Raw genomic sequence first — 17,500 nt, 5'->3', positions numbered from 1 at the left:
GAGAGAGAGAGAGAGAGAGAGAGAGAGAGAGAGAGAGAGAGAGAGAGAGAGAGAGAGAGTATGACTTACCTCTTTCTTTCTTTGGGCAGCGTTGATTGTGACACGACATCTTGTGTTTGGGTTTCGTCTCCCGGGGACAAGTTCTGGCCGGCTCCTGCGTCCGTGTATCAACGCATTTAACATGTCGAATTTGGTAGCCACCACCACATGACCTGATGACATAATGGAGTTCTATCATTGACTCAAATGACACAAACTTTAATCTTACATTTCCCGTTGGTTAAATACACTTGTCAACTCATAAAATAGCTGCTAAAATACCTGTTTCAACACAAACATTAATCTTACATTTCCCGTTGGTTAAATACAATTGTCAAATCATAAAATAGCTGCTAAAATACCTGTTTCATCAATGATTTCAATATGTTAGGAGCACTTCTAAAAGCACTGACCTTGTACAGAGACTCCAAGGACCTTCTACCCACTCAGCACAAGGCTTAAGGTTGCACGGCTCAACTTCCGGTGGTTGGGAGTGGCTGGGGCACAGCTTGTCAACTGGACAAGCAACTGATCTCTGCCTTTCGCCAAGATCACACTCTGCAGAGCATTCTTCCCATTCTCCAACCAGCCATTCCCCACACTCAAGCTAAGAGGAGACGATAACATCAGAGATTTTTGCATTACATGTCTTCTGATAACATCTGAGAATTTTGGATTACAAGTCTCCTAAGTCAATAGAAAAAAGCTTGCACTGTTTTGAAAGACTGCAACCACTAGGCAAAATAACAGTTGAGTTTTCATGGGAAGTAAAGGAAATATTGGTTACTCTTATGAATATATCAACAAAATACCTTATTTAATATCCAATGATATACAGTATACTCTAAAAGTAACCTGAATATGGGCTAACATCGTTCGAAAAATTGGAATCATGACACAACTGTTACCTTAATGAAACTGTTACACTCAAATATAGGTGCACCTTTAGATTACTTACGTCATTACAAGACTGAACAATATCCGGCATCTCTCCCTCACAAAACTTATGATTAACTGGAGATCCAGTGACTTCCTCAAGACAATAGACATTACGGCTCTGCACACCACCTCCACACTCTGCAGTGCACTGTTGTGGGAAATTGTGAATAGCTAGACTCCAAAGTTGTGAATAACTTCTTTGATATATATATATATATATATATATATATATATATATATATATATATATATATATATATATATATATATATATATATATATATATATATATATATTTACTACAGATAATGTATAAATATTAGTATGTTTGCCAAACTATCATTGTTATTTCCAGGAGAAATTACTGGAACACATGAACAAAACACTGAAATTGGACTGAGTGTCGTTAAAATCAATACGAGTAAACAATTTGTGAAACCAATATGAAATTTCTAGAAGTTGAAATGAAATTAATTTGTAGCTTAACTTGTTGATCATTGTTCATAAGTTATTGATACAACATACACTAAAAAATTTTATTTCAATTTCTAAAAAGAAATTAATACCTGTATCTTGTAATCGGCAATATCTATACAAAACTATCACAATGACATCAAACTACAAGATACAAATGAGCCACTTGAATAAATAATTGTCTACAAATATTACCTCAGACCACTCTCCAACGAGCCATGTATACAGCAGCTCTTGCTCTTTTGGTGTTGGTGTTGGTGGGATTCTCTTGGATGCTTGCTCCTCAGCTAAGTCATACAAAACATTCACTGCCTCTTCCCCAGTGTGAATATGAACTTTTTTCTTGTCTTTCTTCCTTTTGCCTTCAGCTTTAATTTCAATAACCTCTATTACTTCAAAGTCTTCCATATTGATTTTGTCTTCTATAATTCCCATAGGTCGTTCTTCTTCTGGACTTTCAGATAATGTCTGATTGACTTGAGGACTCTCTTCCACCAGTGTTTCCTGCTCTGTAGGAATGAATTCGAATTCCTCAAGGTCTGTTTCTTGTTCCTCAGGAATAGTCTCCAGCTCCTCCAAAATAGTTTCTTGTTCTTCAGGAATAGTATCTTGATCCTCCAGATTAGTTTCTTCGGTCTCAGGAAGCACTTCTTTCTCTTCAAGGCCCACTTCTTGATCTTCGGATTCAGATTCTTTCTCATCTGATGAGGATTCTTGTTCCTCAGCTAGTTTATCAATTTCTTTACCCATCCTTACTGTTGGAGATATCTCACTTGGTTCATCAGCAACCATCTTTTCAAGGTCCACTTTTTCAGGCACTGAGTCAATATCCACTTCATTTTCGGATTCAGAAATAATGCTATCTGTTGGTAATGTTTCATTTGTACTTGGGTTATCTGATTTTGGTTTATTGGTTGTTATGCCGTTCACTATACTTGCATTAAAATCTTTACCTACAGTTTCCGTTGCAAGTGGTGTAGCACTTGAAGGATCAGCTGCATCAAGCTCAATACCTTCACTTAGAGTAGTTTCCGGTTCAAGAGTTGTATTTGTTGTATCATTTTCAGAATCATTTTCAGATTGTGTTTCATCACCTAGAAGTGTTGTATTATCTAGTTTCAAAGTGGTTGGGATTACAGTTGGTCCTGTCATATCTTCATCATCCTGTTCATTGCTAGTAGGAACAGTCTCTGCTTGTTCTGTTGGCATAACAGCTGTTTCATTTGACGCAACAGTTACCTGGGTGATTAAAGGTATAGGAGTCGTTGAAGTAACGTTCTTCACTGGCTCTGCATCAGTAATAATGCTTTTCATTGTAGTGGAAATAGGTGGCAGCGTTTTCTTGCTGGATACAGGATCTAGGGTGGTATCTTCAGAATCAATAGAAGGAGCATATGTAAACTCTGACTGAACTGTTGGAGTTGTTGTTAATTCCAGTTCAGTTAATGCCAAAGTTGGATTTGTTGTGGGGATAGATGTTGTAGGTATTAAAATGGTAGACATAACAGTTGTAGGTACTCTAATAGTTGTGCTTTCCAGCTCAACTTCAGGGACGGTTTCCTCTTCCAGGCATTCTCCAGTACAGTTCTGGAAACTCGGGGGCTCATCCCTTTCTCTACAAGCTAGTCCACCAATGCAAGATACTCGTCGGAATTGAGCTCCTTCCCCACAAACTGCAGAACACTGAATAAGAAAAAAATAAAAAATTAATAGAAATATTCCAGAAGAGTAATAGAGGTAAAGCTTACAATCTTTCAAAATCAACAAAAGTAATCATTAACTAAACTTCTCTAACTAATGAACTTACCTTTGACCACTCTCCAACATCCCAGTTACCGCAAGTAATATTCCCACATTGACGCCTTTCAGCTGGTCTTGTTAAGGGATCACAATCCCCTGTCGAAGCAACACACTTGACGTCCCTTTCCTCATAATCACAAGGGTCAAGGGAACATACCTGCCAGTGTGTATGAACTTTGTTAAAGCAAATGGTCAAGAAGATTAAAATAAACAACTTAGTGCAGGGAACATTAAACCTAAAGGTAATGGTCGGACATAACTTTCCAATCACATTACTACAGAATGAGAAACTGAAATGTTAAATTTTTCCAAAACCTACCATCAAAAGATCCTGTTCTACTTTCTTAATATCTTTATTAAATGAGAAACTTTGAAATATAAAATTTTTCCAAAACATAAAGAGATCACGATTACCTTTCTAATATAGTTAATTGAAAGTAAATCTTTCACAAGTATAAAGATGACCACAAGTAAAATGCTAGAAGACAGTAAATCTTACCTGAGTCCATGGACCAACACTCCAGTCCTGGTACTCTGGGCAAGAGGGAAGAAGCCCACACATTTCTAATTCGTGAGGCTTGGTGCTATCATCGCAATCCGAATCTAACAATGCCATCTGTTCCGTAGGTCCGAACGATCTCACACAGATTACAGTGCGCCTTCTTGTTCCATCAGTACCACAGGTCACAGAGCATGGCTGCCATGGGCCAGACCACCACCATGCTGGGCACGCATGGGTATTACATATGCGAGATCGATCCTCCGGGCGAGTTTGATTAATGCAATATTTATCTTCAACTAAACCAGCTTCTTTTTCCATGCACTGAACCTTTGATAGCTGAAACCAACGCAGATTTAAAAGTTACTAAACTAATTAATCACCATTCAATTTATAAAATCATTGAGATTTTAGTATAAAAGTCTATGAGGTCAAATAGAATATTACAATCGCATATTCATCATGAGGATAAGATACCAAAACAATTATCTATTTATTTGCAAAATATTATATCATTTGTCTATGAGCTTTTAATGTAAATAAACTAATGTAAATAAACTTTTTAAAAGCCAATACGACCAATACAATGATCCTACAACACAATATACCAAACACCGCATTTAGTATACAAAAAGTATGACATTGAAAAATTGGTGGTATGGGATTTCAATAACACCCAACATACCTGTTTGCCTCCTCCACAGGTAACAGAGCAGACAGACCAGTCAGAATGCTCCCACTTGAATTCTGGAGTGTAGGTGACGTTCTCGTGAGGTAGGGTGTACTCCCATTCCAAACCTGGATTCTCCGTTTGGAACAGAAGCTATGGAACATAGAGTTTTGTATGAATGAAAGATACACAGATTAATCATACAGTTAATATAAGAATTTTGCAAGAACCTGGGTATGTTGCCAGGTAATCTACTACTACACAATACCACTGAGTAACAAAATCCCCTGGCTATGTAACAGATAATTTTGTATGAATGAAAGGTGCATGCATTGAACAGCTGTAATATAAATCCAATACAATGAGTTACAAGAGCATTGCCATATTGCCAGGCAATCTACAACAACACAGCGCTACTAGGTGACAAAACCCCCCAAAAAAAGAAAATAAGATAAACCTATACTTGCTCCTCGAAAATATTAAATGGCTAATAGACTTACGAAAACGCTCAGAGGTCTACGAAGTGGTCCTGGGAGATAGAGTTCTTCAGTCTCTCCTTCCCGGCTGTAGTACATCATGTCTCCTTCTGCGTGATACTCGCCAGACCACTGAATGATCCTGGTTTTAACGAGGGAATCAATGTTTACATGCTTACAATGGTTATAGAAGGATATGAAATCAACAATGCATGGAACGTCATAGAAGATGACACACTATCTGTTCTTAATTATTAACTCATTTTAGATTGAACTCGAAGCAAATTAAAAAGGCATATCTTTAATTTGTTTGTAGCTAATAGGGCCTTTTGGTACAGCTGGCCACGGGAATTCCTGGTACACCTCGCTCTGAGGAAGTGCACCCAGCTACAGACCTACTGCGTGGCGAGTTACTGTGTTAACCCAGCCCACCACCTTTGCCGTCTCTCCCTACACTATTTGTTTGGTTACTCGTCACAAAGTAAGGGTATGATAGGGTGCACTTCTTCGGAGCGAGATGAGGCAGGGAGCCCAGTGTCCAACTGTACATGTAATATATTCTATTCTTACTTATTTTCTATTAGAGCACAAACGAAATTAAAACAGTGTATTCTTAATTTCTTTCAACTAAAACTGCTTTTTGGTATATATGAAAATATCAAGTGGGGAAATCATAAGTACTCTATTTCTAAAATAATTCTTATCACGGTATAGATCAGCATCAAATACGTAATATATATGCAGTACGAATCCAATTTACGTAATTGATACGCAATACGCATCCAATTTACGTAATAGATACGCAATCCACATCCAATTTACGTAATAGATACGCAATGCGCATCCAATTTACGTAATAGATACGCAATGGGCATCCAATTTACGTAATAGATACGCAATGGGCATCCAATTTACGTAATAGATACGCAATGCGCATCCAATTTACGTAATAGATACGCAATGCGCATCCAATTTACGTAATAGATACGCAATGCGCATACAATTTACGTAATAGATACGCAATGCGCATACAATTTACGTAAGCAATACGACAAAAAACCGAAAATCTTCCTCACCAATTGCCATTTAGGTATGACTTCCCAGTCTTATTATCCCTGACGGACAAGTAATTAGCAGCGTCATCTATCTCCTGCACCTTGATGTTCGTCGCGTCCTGCGGGAAGGTGAAGACGGGCACGTAGCCCGACCCCTGCGTCACGTTGAAGACGCCTCTGTGCGTCATGCATTGCGTCCCGTCGCCGTGGCATACCCCGCAGCGGTCGGCTTGGGCGCTGCCCTCGATCGTCCAGTCGCAGGTGACGCGCTGCGAGTTCGGAGAAAAGGGTTCGGAATTAGGGCGTGTTTTATTAGTAATTTTTAAATATAAAACTTACCCGCTGGTTATATAAGAATGGCAGATATGCCACGTGTACACTAGCGCCCTCGCGGTACAACAGTCAACAGGTAGAACTATACCCACAAGCTTCAGATCTTTTTCTGCCGCCATAGCTGGCTGTCATATTGGAAATTCTCTCTCGCTTTATTACTCTGTTTGGACGTTATTTGATGATGTACAACGTTTTTTGAGTTTGGGCTATCGCTTAATCGTTTGTTTCATTTATTCTTGAAATCTTTTGGTTTGTGGTTATATTTATTAATTTAACCTTTGTTTTATGTTGTCAGTCTTTCTCTTAACTTTTCAATATGGCCGACCCCTCCCCTGTAATTTATTCAGTAATATCATTATAGACTTTTAGGAAAGACAAAGTGAGTTATAAGATTTGTGTGAAATATCTAAATCTTTTGATCTATGTATGTACGCACAGTATATATATATATATATATATATATATATATATATATATATATATATATATATATATATATATATATATATAAGCATACAAGGATGATGAGGTTTACAGACACTACTAAAACTATCAAGCTTGGTAGGGTCTCAAACTCCCGTCCAACAGGTTGTCATGTAGAGACGTTTCCCCTGACTTACTAATTTTTTCCTATATATTGAATAACGAATTGGAATTAAAACAAACCATGAATAATCTGATCCTATCAAGAACCACTTTAGAAAATTAAACATAGTTTTCCTGTTTACGTAACGTTGAACATGACCCAAGTTAACGACTTCTCATAACGACATATATGTTGTCTTGGATAAAATACAATAGATAAGATAACAAGGAACTCCAGTAGTTGCTCTCCTCCCATAAGGATATTTCGAACCACCCACCTTGCACATGCCATGTATACACATGTCCCTGGTACCGGGTTTGCAAGGAGTGCCATCCAAAACGGTGTCGGCCAACTTGACACTGTAGAACTCGTTGTCTGGCTTGCAGTCCAACTGACATGGGGCATCTGAGTGAAAAAAATAGCAATCTATTAAGTGCTTATATACTTCTCTGCGTGTATATATCAATACATAAGAATATACACGTCTAAAAAAATGTCTTATATAAATGTAATTACACTCAAGAGATAATTCTGACAAAATATAATCTGATACTTGATACATTTTTTATATCTGGCACCACAAAGAAATTGCCTTTTCTGAGATTAGTTCACCAAACTTTCAACTGGGCTTCACAAGGCACTAGAAGAGTTGGAAGACCCAGGCCTACATGTCTGAGGACTATGAAGCGTGAAGTAGGAGATGATGAATGGAGAAGCATTGATTTAAAAGCTCAAGATAGAGACGAATGGCGAACTCTAACTGACTCCCTTTGAGTCAATAGAGGTAGGAGATGATGATGATGATGATGAATCTTGAATCAATGCCCATAACATAAGCAAACAATTCAAATAATTTTTATATTCAACTCTACATTTAAAGGTTTCAACTTTCAACTGGGCTCCACAAGGCAACAGAAGACTTGGAAGACCCAGGCCTAAATGGCTGAAGACTATGAAGCGTGAAGTAGGGGATGATGAAAGGAGAAATATTGATTTAAAAGCTAAAGATACAGGCGAATGGCGAAATCTAACTGAGCCCCTTTGAGTCAATATGCGTAGGAGATGATGATAATGATGATGATGAATTTTGAATCAATGTCCATGAAGACGGAAACGACACATAACATAAGCAAACAATTCAAATCATTATTATAGTCAACTCTACATCTGAAAGGTGCTATATGATTTAGCATTCACTAGTGGTTTTGAATGGAAATTCTCATAACGTCAGGCAGGTGGTCTTCATAATGAACTTACGGTCAAACATAACTGGCAACCAGGTGTGAAGAGCTCCTTTATATAACTGCTTATCGTAGGCAGAACACTGAACAGTTCTGAAACTGACACCGTTGTCAGGACAATCCTGTTTTAAGACGAAGGGAAGAAGATAGCGGTAAATTCATGGAGCACTGATTTCTTCATATATCGCCAATCATAATTTTCTGATTTAAGTAAGTGGTCACTGTAAATTTCAATTATTTTAATATATATATATATATATATATATATATATATATATATATATATATATATATATATATATATATATATATATATATATATATACACATATATATATATGTATATATATATGTATATATATACATATATGTGTATATATATATATATATATATATATATATATATATATATATATATATATATATTACTAGCTAAGCTACAACCCTAGCTGGAAAAGTAGGATGCTATAAGCCCAAGGGCTCAAACAGGGGGAAAATAGCCCAGTAAGTAAAGGAAATAAATACTCTACAAGAAAAGTACAATGTACAATTGAAATAAAATATCTAAAGAACAGTAACATCAAAATATCTTTCATATATATCATTTACTTTGCCCATCAGATATCAAACGTTACATAAGCTGGGCCCAAAACATTACTTAAGCTGGGCCAAAAACATTACTTAAGCTGGACCTAAAACGTTACTGAAGCTGGGCCAAAAACATTACTGGAGCTGGGCCAAAAACGTTACTGAAGCTGTGCCAATTACCTGTGTGTTGCAAATACGGTACCGCTTGCGATCACCTGTGCAATACCTGCCCCCATTAGCCGGGGGAGGGTTGTCGCAGTGCCTGATGGCCGAAGAGGTTCCAGCCCCACAGGTCCTGGAACACGTGGACCAGTTGGACCAGGATCCCCAGTTACCATGGATGGCCGCTGGTCTTTCTCCCATCGGGACGCAGCGACCCATGACGCACCACTGGTTAATTAGAAAAGCATAATTATAACTGGGAAAAGGATGCCTTTAATAGTAGGCATTGGAGAGGGTGCATCAGGCAACCGACCCCTTAACTTAAACATATGGTGGGAAAGGAGAAGAAGAATTATTTCTGTGAAGAGGATGCCTTTCATAGATGGCATTGGAGAGGATGCACCAGGCAACCGACCCCTTAACATAAACATATGGTGGGAAAGGAGAAGAAGAATTAATTCTGAAATAACTTCACTGTTCTGAGGATAGTTTCAATTGGTTTTATAATCTATAGTTATATTACAATTCCTTCAAATGTCATTCTCATGGTTGTTATAATCACTAGTCAAGCTACAACCCTGGTTAGAAAAACAAAATGATTCAAAACTAAGGGATCTAACTTACACTACGTTATTATTATTATTATTATTATTATTATTATTATTATTATTATTATTATTATTATTATTATTATTATTATTATTATACTAGCTACGCTATAACCTTTGTTGGAAAAACAGAATACAAGCTCCAGGGATCCAACGTATGGTAGTTTATTATTATTATTATTATTATTATTATTATTATTATTATTATTATACTACCTAGGCTACAACCCTGGTTGGAGAAGCAGGATGATATAAACCCTATGCCTAAAAGAGGGAAAATAGCCCAGTAAGGAAAGGAAAAAAGAAACCATATATGAACAGTAATGAAAAAAATATTAAATACCTTAAGATCAGTAACAAACTTGAAATAGATCTGTCAAATATAAACTATTAATTCAATGAAATTACATAAATATAAAATTTCTTTTAAAACAAGAAGCTCTACCTTATGGACGCCACACTGGGTGCCCTCAGCAGCCGGTTCCATCCTCGTGATGCATCGATTATCCAAATGGCACCAGAGTGTCTGGCATACCCTCTCAATGCCCTCGATGCCAGAGCAGTGCGTCGCCTCCTGCCCGAAGCTGAGCCGGCACTGGTGGTCTGCGTCGTACATGGCGCCCGGGGGGAGCTCTGGAAAGGTAAACTCCACCTGCGGAGGCTCGTCTTCCAGGCAGGCGCCCCAGTCTCGGCTGTTTGGTAAGGTGGAGATAAGAAGATGGAGTTATTTTTTTTTTTTTTTTTTTTTTTTGGTAACTAAGGAAAACTAAGGCTAGATGTCTAACAACGAGGGGGAGGGGGTATGAAAACCCATTTTATATGCCAGGGTAAAATGGGTTCTATAAAACGCTGATTATTATTATTATTATTATTAGCTAGGTTACAGCAATTGTTAAAAAATACAGTGGAAGACCATGGTACAGAGGTTATGTCACTGCCCAAGACTAGAGAACAATGATTTGATTTTAGGGTGTCCTTCTCCTAGGAGAGCTGCTTATCATAGCTAAAGTCTCTTCTACCCTTACCAAGAGGAAGGTAGCATATGAACAATTATAGAGCAGTAGTTAACCCCTTAAGCGAAGAAAATTGTTTGGTAATCTCATTGTTGTCAGGTGTATGAGGACAGAGGAAAATGTGGAAAGAAGAGGCCACATTTTTCGGTGTACGTGCAGGAAAAGGAAAATGAGCCGTGACCAGAGAGAGAGGGATCCAATGTAGTACAGTCTGGCCAGTCAAAGAAGCAATAACTCTCTAGTGGTAGTATCTCAATGGGTAAATAATTTTGTTGTATTTAGTCTTAGATGGTGAAATCTACAAATATTTAATTTTTTTTTTTTGTACACAAAAAATAGATTTAAGTTTATTGTAGCATTTCGGATCAATATGGACTAAGGTGAATTTAAACTAAAAAAAATAGAATGGAATGAACAGAAATTAAAGAAAAAACATGAGGTTAACAATTAAATGTTTGGATATAATAGAGAAATAAAAATTTGATTTAGCGAATAGAGTGGATTCATAGTCAGTTGAGTAACAGTAGAAGTCATAATATACAATACACACATATCTATCTATCTATCTACCTATCTATATATATATATATATATATATATATATATATATATATATATATATATATATATATATATATATATATATATATTGTTTTGTGTATATATATATATATATATATATATATATATATATATATATATATATATATATATATATATATATATATATATATATATATATATATATATATATATACAAAACAACAACAACAACAACAAATGGAACCGTTTCTACTCCACTGCAGGAAAATGGCCTTAAACGTCCATAATCATGCCTAGGGTTTGGGCAGTTTTCATCACCACGCTGGCCACTGCGGACTGGTGATGGTAGGCGACTTTAGTCTGATTGCCGCCAACAGCAAACCAACCTAGTACGAGTGGCCCTGACTAGTAAAGCTTTGCTGATCAATGCGATACACAAAACCTTTCACCAAGGTAAGGCAGGGGCAGGGGTCAGTGACATTGCCCTATCAAGCAAGACAACGCCCTACAGACTGACCATATATACATATGATCAGCGCTCCAGTCTCCTCTATACCTAAGCTAGGAACAAGAAGGGCCAGGCAATGGCTGCTGATGACTCAGCAGATAGACCTATAGGCTCTCCTGAACCCCACATCCTTAGCTCACAAGGATGGTGAGGTTGCCGCGACCAAAGAAACTAACGAGCCTGAGAGGGACTCGAACCCTAGTCTGACAATGACCAGTCAGACACTGTTTTCTTTCTTTTTAACACGCGTTTGAAAAAAAATAACAACAGATCCAACCCGGATGTACCAATAAAAACATCAACGTGGGAACCTTAGGTCTAGGTTTATTTCGTATGCGTACAACCTTCCAGCGCTCTTGCGCATGCGCCAACAGGCGTTGTGATTCAACTGGCCATTTAATTGGACTTACAAACAAGAGATTATGACATTGGAGAGTGAAGCAAGAATTTACTGACTAGATTGACAAGTAGACAAATGTGAGTAATTAAAGAGAGTTCAGGTGTGTGTGTGTGTGTGTGTGTGTGGTGTGTGAAGGAATGTGTATATACTTCAGGATGTCGACGGAGATGCCATAGTTTATTTGATTGATTGAGATGGGCACGGATGATAAATCTCAATATTATTTTCTTGATTCTTTTCTATTCGTTATCATCTTTAAAATCAATTATGGCAATAATAATATCGTATTCAGGTTCTAGATTATTATTATTATTACTTGCTAAGATACAACCCTAGTTGGAAAAGCGGGATGCTATAAGCCCAAGGGCTCCAACAGGGAAAATAGCCCAAGGAGGAAAGGAAATTAGGAAAAACTACAAGAGAATTTTAAGAACGATAACATTAAAACAAATATTTCATATATGAAATATAAAAACTTGAAAGTAACAAGATGATAAAAACTTCAAAATAACGAGAGGAAGTGAAACAAGATATAATAGTGTGACCGAGTGTACCGTCAAGCAAGAGAACTCTAACCCAAGACAGTGGAAGACCATAGTACAGAGGCTATGGCACTACCCAAGACTAGAGAAAATTATTTACTTTTGGAGTGCCCATCTCCTAAAAGAGCTGCTTACCATAGTTAAAGAGTCTCTTCCACCCTTACCGAGAGGAAATTAGCCAGTGAACAATTACAGGGCAGTAGTTAACCTCTTGTGAGAAGAATTGTTTGGTAATTTCAGTATTGTCAAGTGTATAAGGAAAGAGGAGAATGTGTACAGAATGGGCCAGACTATTTGGTGTATGTGTAGGCAAAGGGAAAGTAAACCGTAACCAGAGAGATCCAATGTAGTTTGTGTGGCCAATCAAAGGACCCAAATACTCTCTAACAGTAGTATCTCAACGGGTGGCTGGTGCCTTGGCCAACCTGCTACTATCCTGGTAACTGAACAAACTTTTATTGTAGGTTGAGAGAAAGAGAGAGAGAGAGAGAGAGAGAGAGGAGAGAGAGAGAGAGAGAGAGAGAGAGAGAGAGAGAGAGAGAGAAAATAGCCATTACAACTCGTTTTCACACAAATGTAATTTGAACTTTTATTGTAGGTTTAGAGAGAGAGAGAGAGAGAGAGAGAGAGAGAGAGAGAGAGAGAGAGAGAGAGAGAGAGAGAGAGAGAAAATAGCCATTACAACTATTTTCACACAAATGTAATTTGAACTTTCATTGTAGGTTTAGAGAGAGAGAGAGAGAGAGAGAGAGAGAGAGAGAGAGAGAGAGAGAGAGAGAGAGAGAGAGAGAGAGAGAATAGCCATTACAACTCGTTTTCACACAAATGTAATTTGAACTTTTATTGTAGGTTTAGAGAGAGAGAGAGAGAGAGAGAGAGAGGAGAGAGAGAGAGAGAGAGAGAGAGAGAGAGAGAGAGAGAGAGAGAGAATAGCCATTACAACTCGTTTTCACACAAATGTAATTTGAATTTTTATTGTAGGTTTAGAGAGAGAGAGAGAGAGAGAGAGAGAGAGAGAGAGAGAGAGAGAGAGAGAGAGAGAGAGAGAGAGAATAGCCATTACAACTCGTTTTCACACAAATGTAATTTGAACTTTAATTGTAGGTTTAGAGAGAGAGAGAGAGAGAGAGAGAGAGAGAGAGAGAGAGAGAGAGAGAGAGAGAGAGAGAGAGAGAGAGAGAAAATAGCGTTACTCCTCGTTTTCACACAGATGTAATTTGAACTTTTATTATATATATATATATATATATATATATATATATATATATATATATATATATATATATATATATATATATATATAATATATATATATAGAGAGAGAGAGAGAGAGAGAGAGAGAGAGAGAGAGAGAGAGAGAGAGAGAGAGAGAGAGAGAGAGAATAGTCATTACTACTCGTTTTCACACAAATATAATTTGAACTTTTATTGTAGGTTGAGAGAGAGAGAGAGAGAGAGAGAGAGAGAGAGAGAGAGAGAGAGAGAGAGAGAGAGAGAGAGAATGCAGCAATAAAAACTTTTGAAAATAAGGCACAGAAGAGAATAAAAAAAAAAGGATAGGGACAGACCCAATTGCTCTTTACTCAGCCTGGTACTCCAAGGAACACTTAAAGAAGAATGGTCCTTTTCTACGACGCACTGAAGAGGGAGGAAGGGGCTTGGCTGATTTATTCATAAAAAACAATTTGATATACCGCCAAAGAGGGCAACTGTTAACTAAACTAGAGTAACTTTAAGTATTCTTTTCATCCTTGGAACTCAAATTGTATGAGAAGGGGGACTTCATGATGAACGACATTAGGTTCTCCTTTAGTAGTTTTGAAGGAAATGAGGGATTATTCCCACAACAGATGTTAATTTATATGAACTTGATTGCCTCTTGAACCAGGATGCTGGCAATAGGCGTAGAAATTCTATCTTTGTAAGCTTCACTGGTCTAAGGTTGTGGCCTGATTGGTAACATCTCTGCTTGGTGATCGCCAGACTTGGGTTAGAGTCCCGCTAACAAAGTAGTTCCTTGTCTGGAACCTTACCATCCTTGTGAGCTATGGATGGGGGGTTTGGGGGAGCCTATAGGTCTATCTGCTGTGTCGTCAGCAGCCATTACCTGGTCCTTCCTTTGTCCTAGCTTGGGTTGTTGTGGCCTGAATGGTAACGTCTCTGGATGGTGTTTCCCAGTCGGGGGTTCGAGTCCCGCTCAGACTCGTAGGTGCCATTAGTGTCTGCAACCTTACCATCCTTGTGAGCTAGGGTTGGGGGGTTTGGGGGAGCCTATAGGTCTATCTGCTGAGTCATCAGTAGCCACTGCCTGGCCCTCCCTGGTCCTAGCTTGGGTGAAGAGGAGGCTTGGGCGCTGATCATATAATATATGGTCAGTCTCTAGGGCATTGTCCTGATTGCTAGGGCAATGTCACTGTCCCTTGCCTCTGCCATTCATGAGCGGCCTTTAAACCTTTCAAACCTTGATCTCAGCCATTCTCTTTGAATACATGTCATCTAGGATAACTATGTATTCTGTTCTTGATGAAGAATTCATAAATTCTTCAGTGATTTGCGTGCGTTGGTACTATTGCAAATAATACTACCCAAAGTTTGTTGGAATTAATTAATCGGAAAAATGGTATTTGAGTATACTACAAAATGGCAAAAACAAAATTTTAACTATATAACAAATAAATAATACCTTGTTTCGTAGTTGTTTAAAATAATTAATAAAAGAATAACATTAAAATAAAAATGAAAATGAAATAATAATAATAATAATAATAATAATAATAATAATAATAATAATAATAATAATAAAAATAAAACAGCATAACAATTCTTCAAAGAGAAAGAATTTGAGTATACTACAAAAGGGCAAAAAATAAGTTTGACTACATAATAAATAAATCTAATTTATACCTTGTTTCGCAGTTGTTTAAGAAAATGAATAAAAAAAACTAATGAAAGAATATCATTACAAAAGATAAAAATAAAATAACATAAGAATAACAGTTCTTCAAAAAGAAAGATTTTTTACTCCCTGAAAATGAAAATTGATATCACTACAAGAAAAAAAGGTCTATATCAGCTCTTCGATTTCGTTGTATTTATATAAAAAAAAAATCGAAGAAGTCTAAATATGGAACTATAACACCTTGACTTAGGACTGATTAATTTGATTTAATAAATGAAAATTAGTAGAACTTCAAAAGTTCAAAGTTGGAGCAAATGTTTTTATGTTGACCAGGCTGACATGAGTCTTTTTATTGTTTATATATGACATATCTGTTTTTGACGTTGTTAATAGTTTACATAGGACATATCTGTTTTGAAGCTGTTACTGTTTTTAGAATGATATATTGTTAATTTATTCTCATCATTTATTTATTTCCTTATTTCCTTTCCTCACTGGGCTATTTTTCCCTGTTGGAGCCCCCTGGGCTTATAGAATCTTGCTTTTCCAACTAGGGTTGTAGCTTGGCTAGTAATAATAATCATAATAATAATAATAATAATAATAATAATAATAATAATAATAATAGACAAAACCAGACGGGAGTTAGATAATAAATCCAGTCGGCTTCGAGGACTTATTATATAAAAACAGATTATGGCAACTAGTGTTGCATTTACGTATATCTCCCCTATATAATAAAGAGCTAGTGTCTGGCTACACACACACACACACACACATACACACACAAACATATATATAGATATATATATATATATATATATATATATATATATATATATATATACATACATATATATATATATATATATATATATATATATATATATATATATATAATATATATATATATGTATATACATATTCTCCCCTATATAACAAATAGCTAGTGTCTGGCTATAGCCCCACACACACACACACACACACATATATATATATATATATATATATATATATATATATATATATATGTATACATATATATACATATATATATATATATATATATATATATATATATATATATATATATATATATATATATATATATATATATATATATATATATATATATATATATATATTCGGCTAGGCTCAGCTCTCCCCAATCCCTCGGGTACTGGTGAGAGAGAGAGAGAGAGAGAGAGAGAGAGAGAGAGAGAGAGAGAGAGAGAGAGAGTAGTCATATCTTGGTGAAAAGGATCGTGAATGTGTACTCATAACCAGAGTCAATACAGATATTGACTCTGCGCATAACCATCTAAATATTTATCCATACTTTTGTCAGGTCGCGTACACTAGTGAGTCACAACCGTTACAAACATTAATCCAAACACCACACCCACGTTGTTACCAATAAAGAAACAGGCCTTCGACGACACCCCCCCCCCTCCCCACGTGTATACCTTAGTATTTTATAGGGAAAACCGGCATAAATATTTACGAAATCAAGACCCCGAACCGAGATCTGGGTCCCATTACTATAAATACTGCTCCAGTTTACCTTAGATTACCTTGAAGACTTTTACCAATTTCCTTGAATTTTAAGCTATAGTCAATTTTTTTAATGAGGCGCATTTGCATTGACTCGCAGCGGTGGCCTTTTAGGTCGGAAAAGTTCCCTGATCGCTGACTGGTTAGAATCATCTTGTCCAACCAGTCAGCGATCAGGAAACTTTTCCGAGCCTTAAAACTTTTTTCCTATTTCCTTAAATTTCAACCTATAGTCAATTTCTTTTAATGAGGCACATTTTCATTGACTCGCAGCGGTGCCCTTTTAGCTCGGAAAAGTTTCCTGCTATCTGAATGGTTAGAATTATCTTGTCCAACCAATCAGCGATCAGGAAGCATTTCCGAGCTAAAAGGGCACCCCTGCGAGTCTGTGCAAATCTGCCTCACTAAACAAATTGACTATAGTAAAACCGAAATTACCTAAAAATTACCTGTAAACCGTGAAAATTACCTCAAACTAAGGTGATTACGTTAAAAGTTTAAACCGTGGTCCCTCTCTATCGGAATGTTACAGGAAACAGCTGGGGGATGGAGCACTATAAGGTTTAAACAG

The 17,500-nt window shown here is 36.7% G+C and overlaps 1 protein-coding gene across 4 annotated transcripts in view; it reads right to left on the bottom strand.

Moving 5' to 3' along the window:
- Nucleotides 1–17,500, bottom strand: part of LOC137615476 (A disintegrin and metalloproteinase with thrombospondin motifs 6-like) — a 438,455-nt gene that overhangs the window by 4,700 nt on the left and 416,255 nt on the right. For all 4 annotated transcript variants that reach the window (XM_068345383.1, XM_068345386.1, XM_068345384.1 and 1 more), the window contains exons 11-23: nt 9,916–10,162; nt 8,881–9,090; nt 8,129–8,234; nt 7,149–7,276; nt 5,974–6,221; nt 4,922–5,039; nt 4,437–4,574; nt 3,752–4,090; nt 3,260–3,409; nt 1,648–3,135; nt 998–1,126; nt 453–646; nt 70–212 (exon numbers count right to left, since the gene is read on the bottom strand). In XM_068345383.1, coding sequence (XP_068201484.1) covers nt 70–212; nt 453–646; nt 998–1,126; nt 1,648–3,135; nt 3,260–3,409; nt 3,752–4,090; nt 4,437–4,574; nt 4,922–5,039; nt 5,974–6,221; nt 7,149–7,276; nt 8,129–8,234; nt 8,881–9,090; nt 9,916–10,162 — 3,638 coding nt within the window. The remainder of the gene's footprint in view (nt 1–69; nt 213–452; nt 647–997; nt 1,127–1,647; nt 3,136–3,259; nt 3,410–3,751; nt 4,091–4,436; nt 4,575–4,921; nt 5,040–5,973; nt 6,222–7,148; nt 7,277–8,128; nt 8,235–8,880; nt 9,091–9,915; nt 10,163–17,500) is intronic.

Source organism: Palaemon carinicauda, chromosome 21, assembly GCF_036898095.1.
Source record: "Palaemon carinicauda isolate YSFRI2023 chromosome 21, ASM3689809v2, whole genome shotgun sequence".
In the NCBI taxonomy this organism is placed as follows: domain Eukaryota; kingdom Metazoa; phylum Arthropoda; class Malacostraca; order Decapoda; family Palaemonidae; genus Palaemon; species Palaemon carinicauda.
This window is presented reverse-complemented; position numbering and strand designations above follow the sequence as displayed.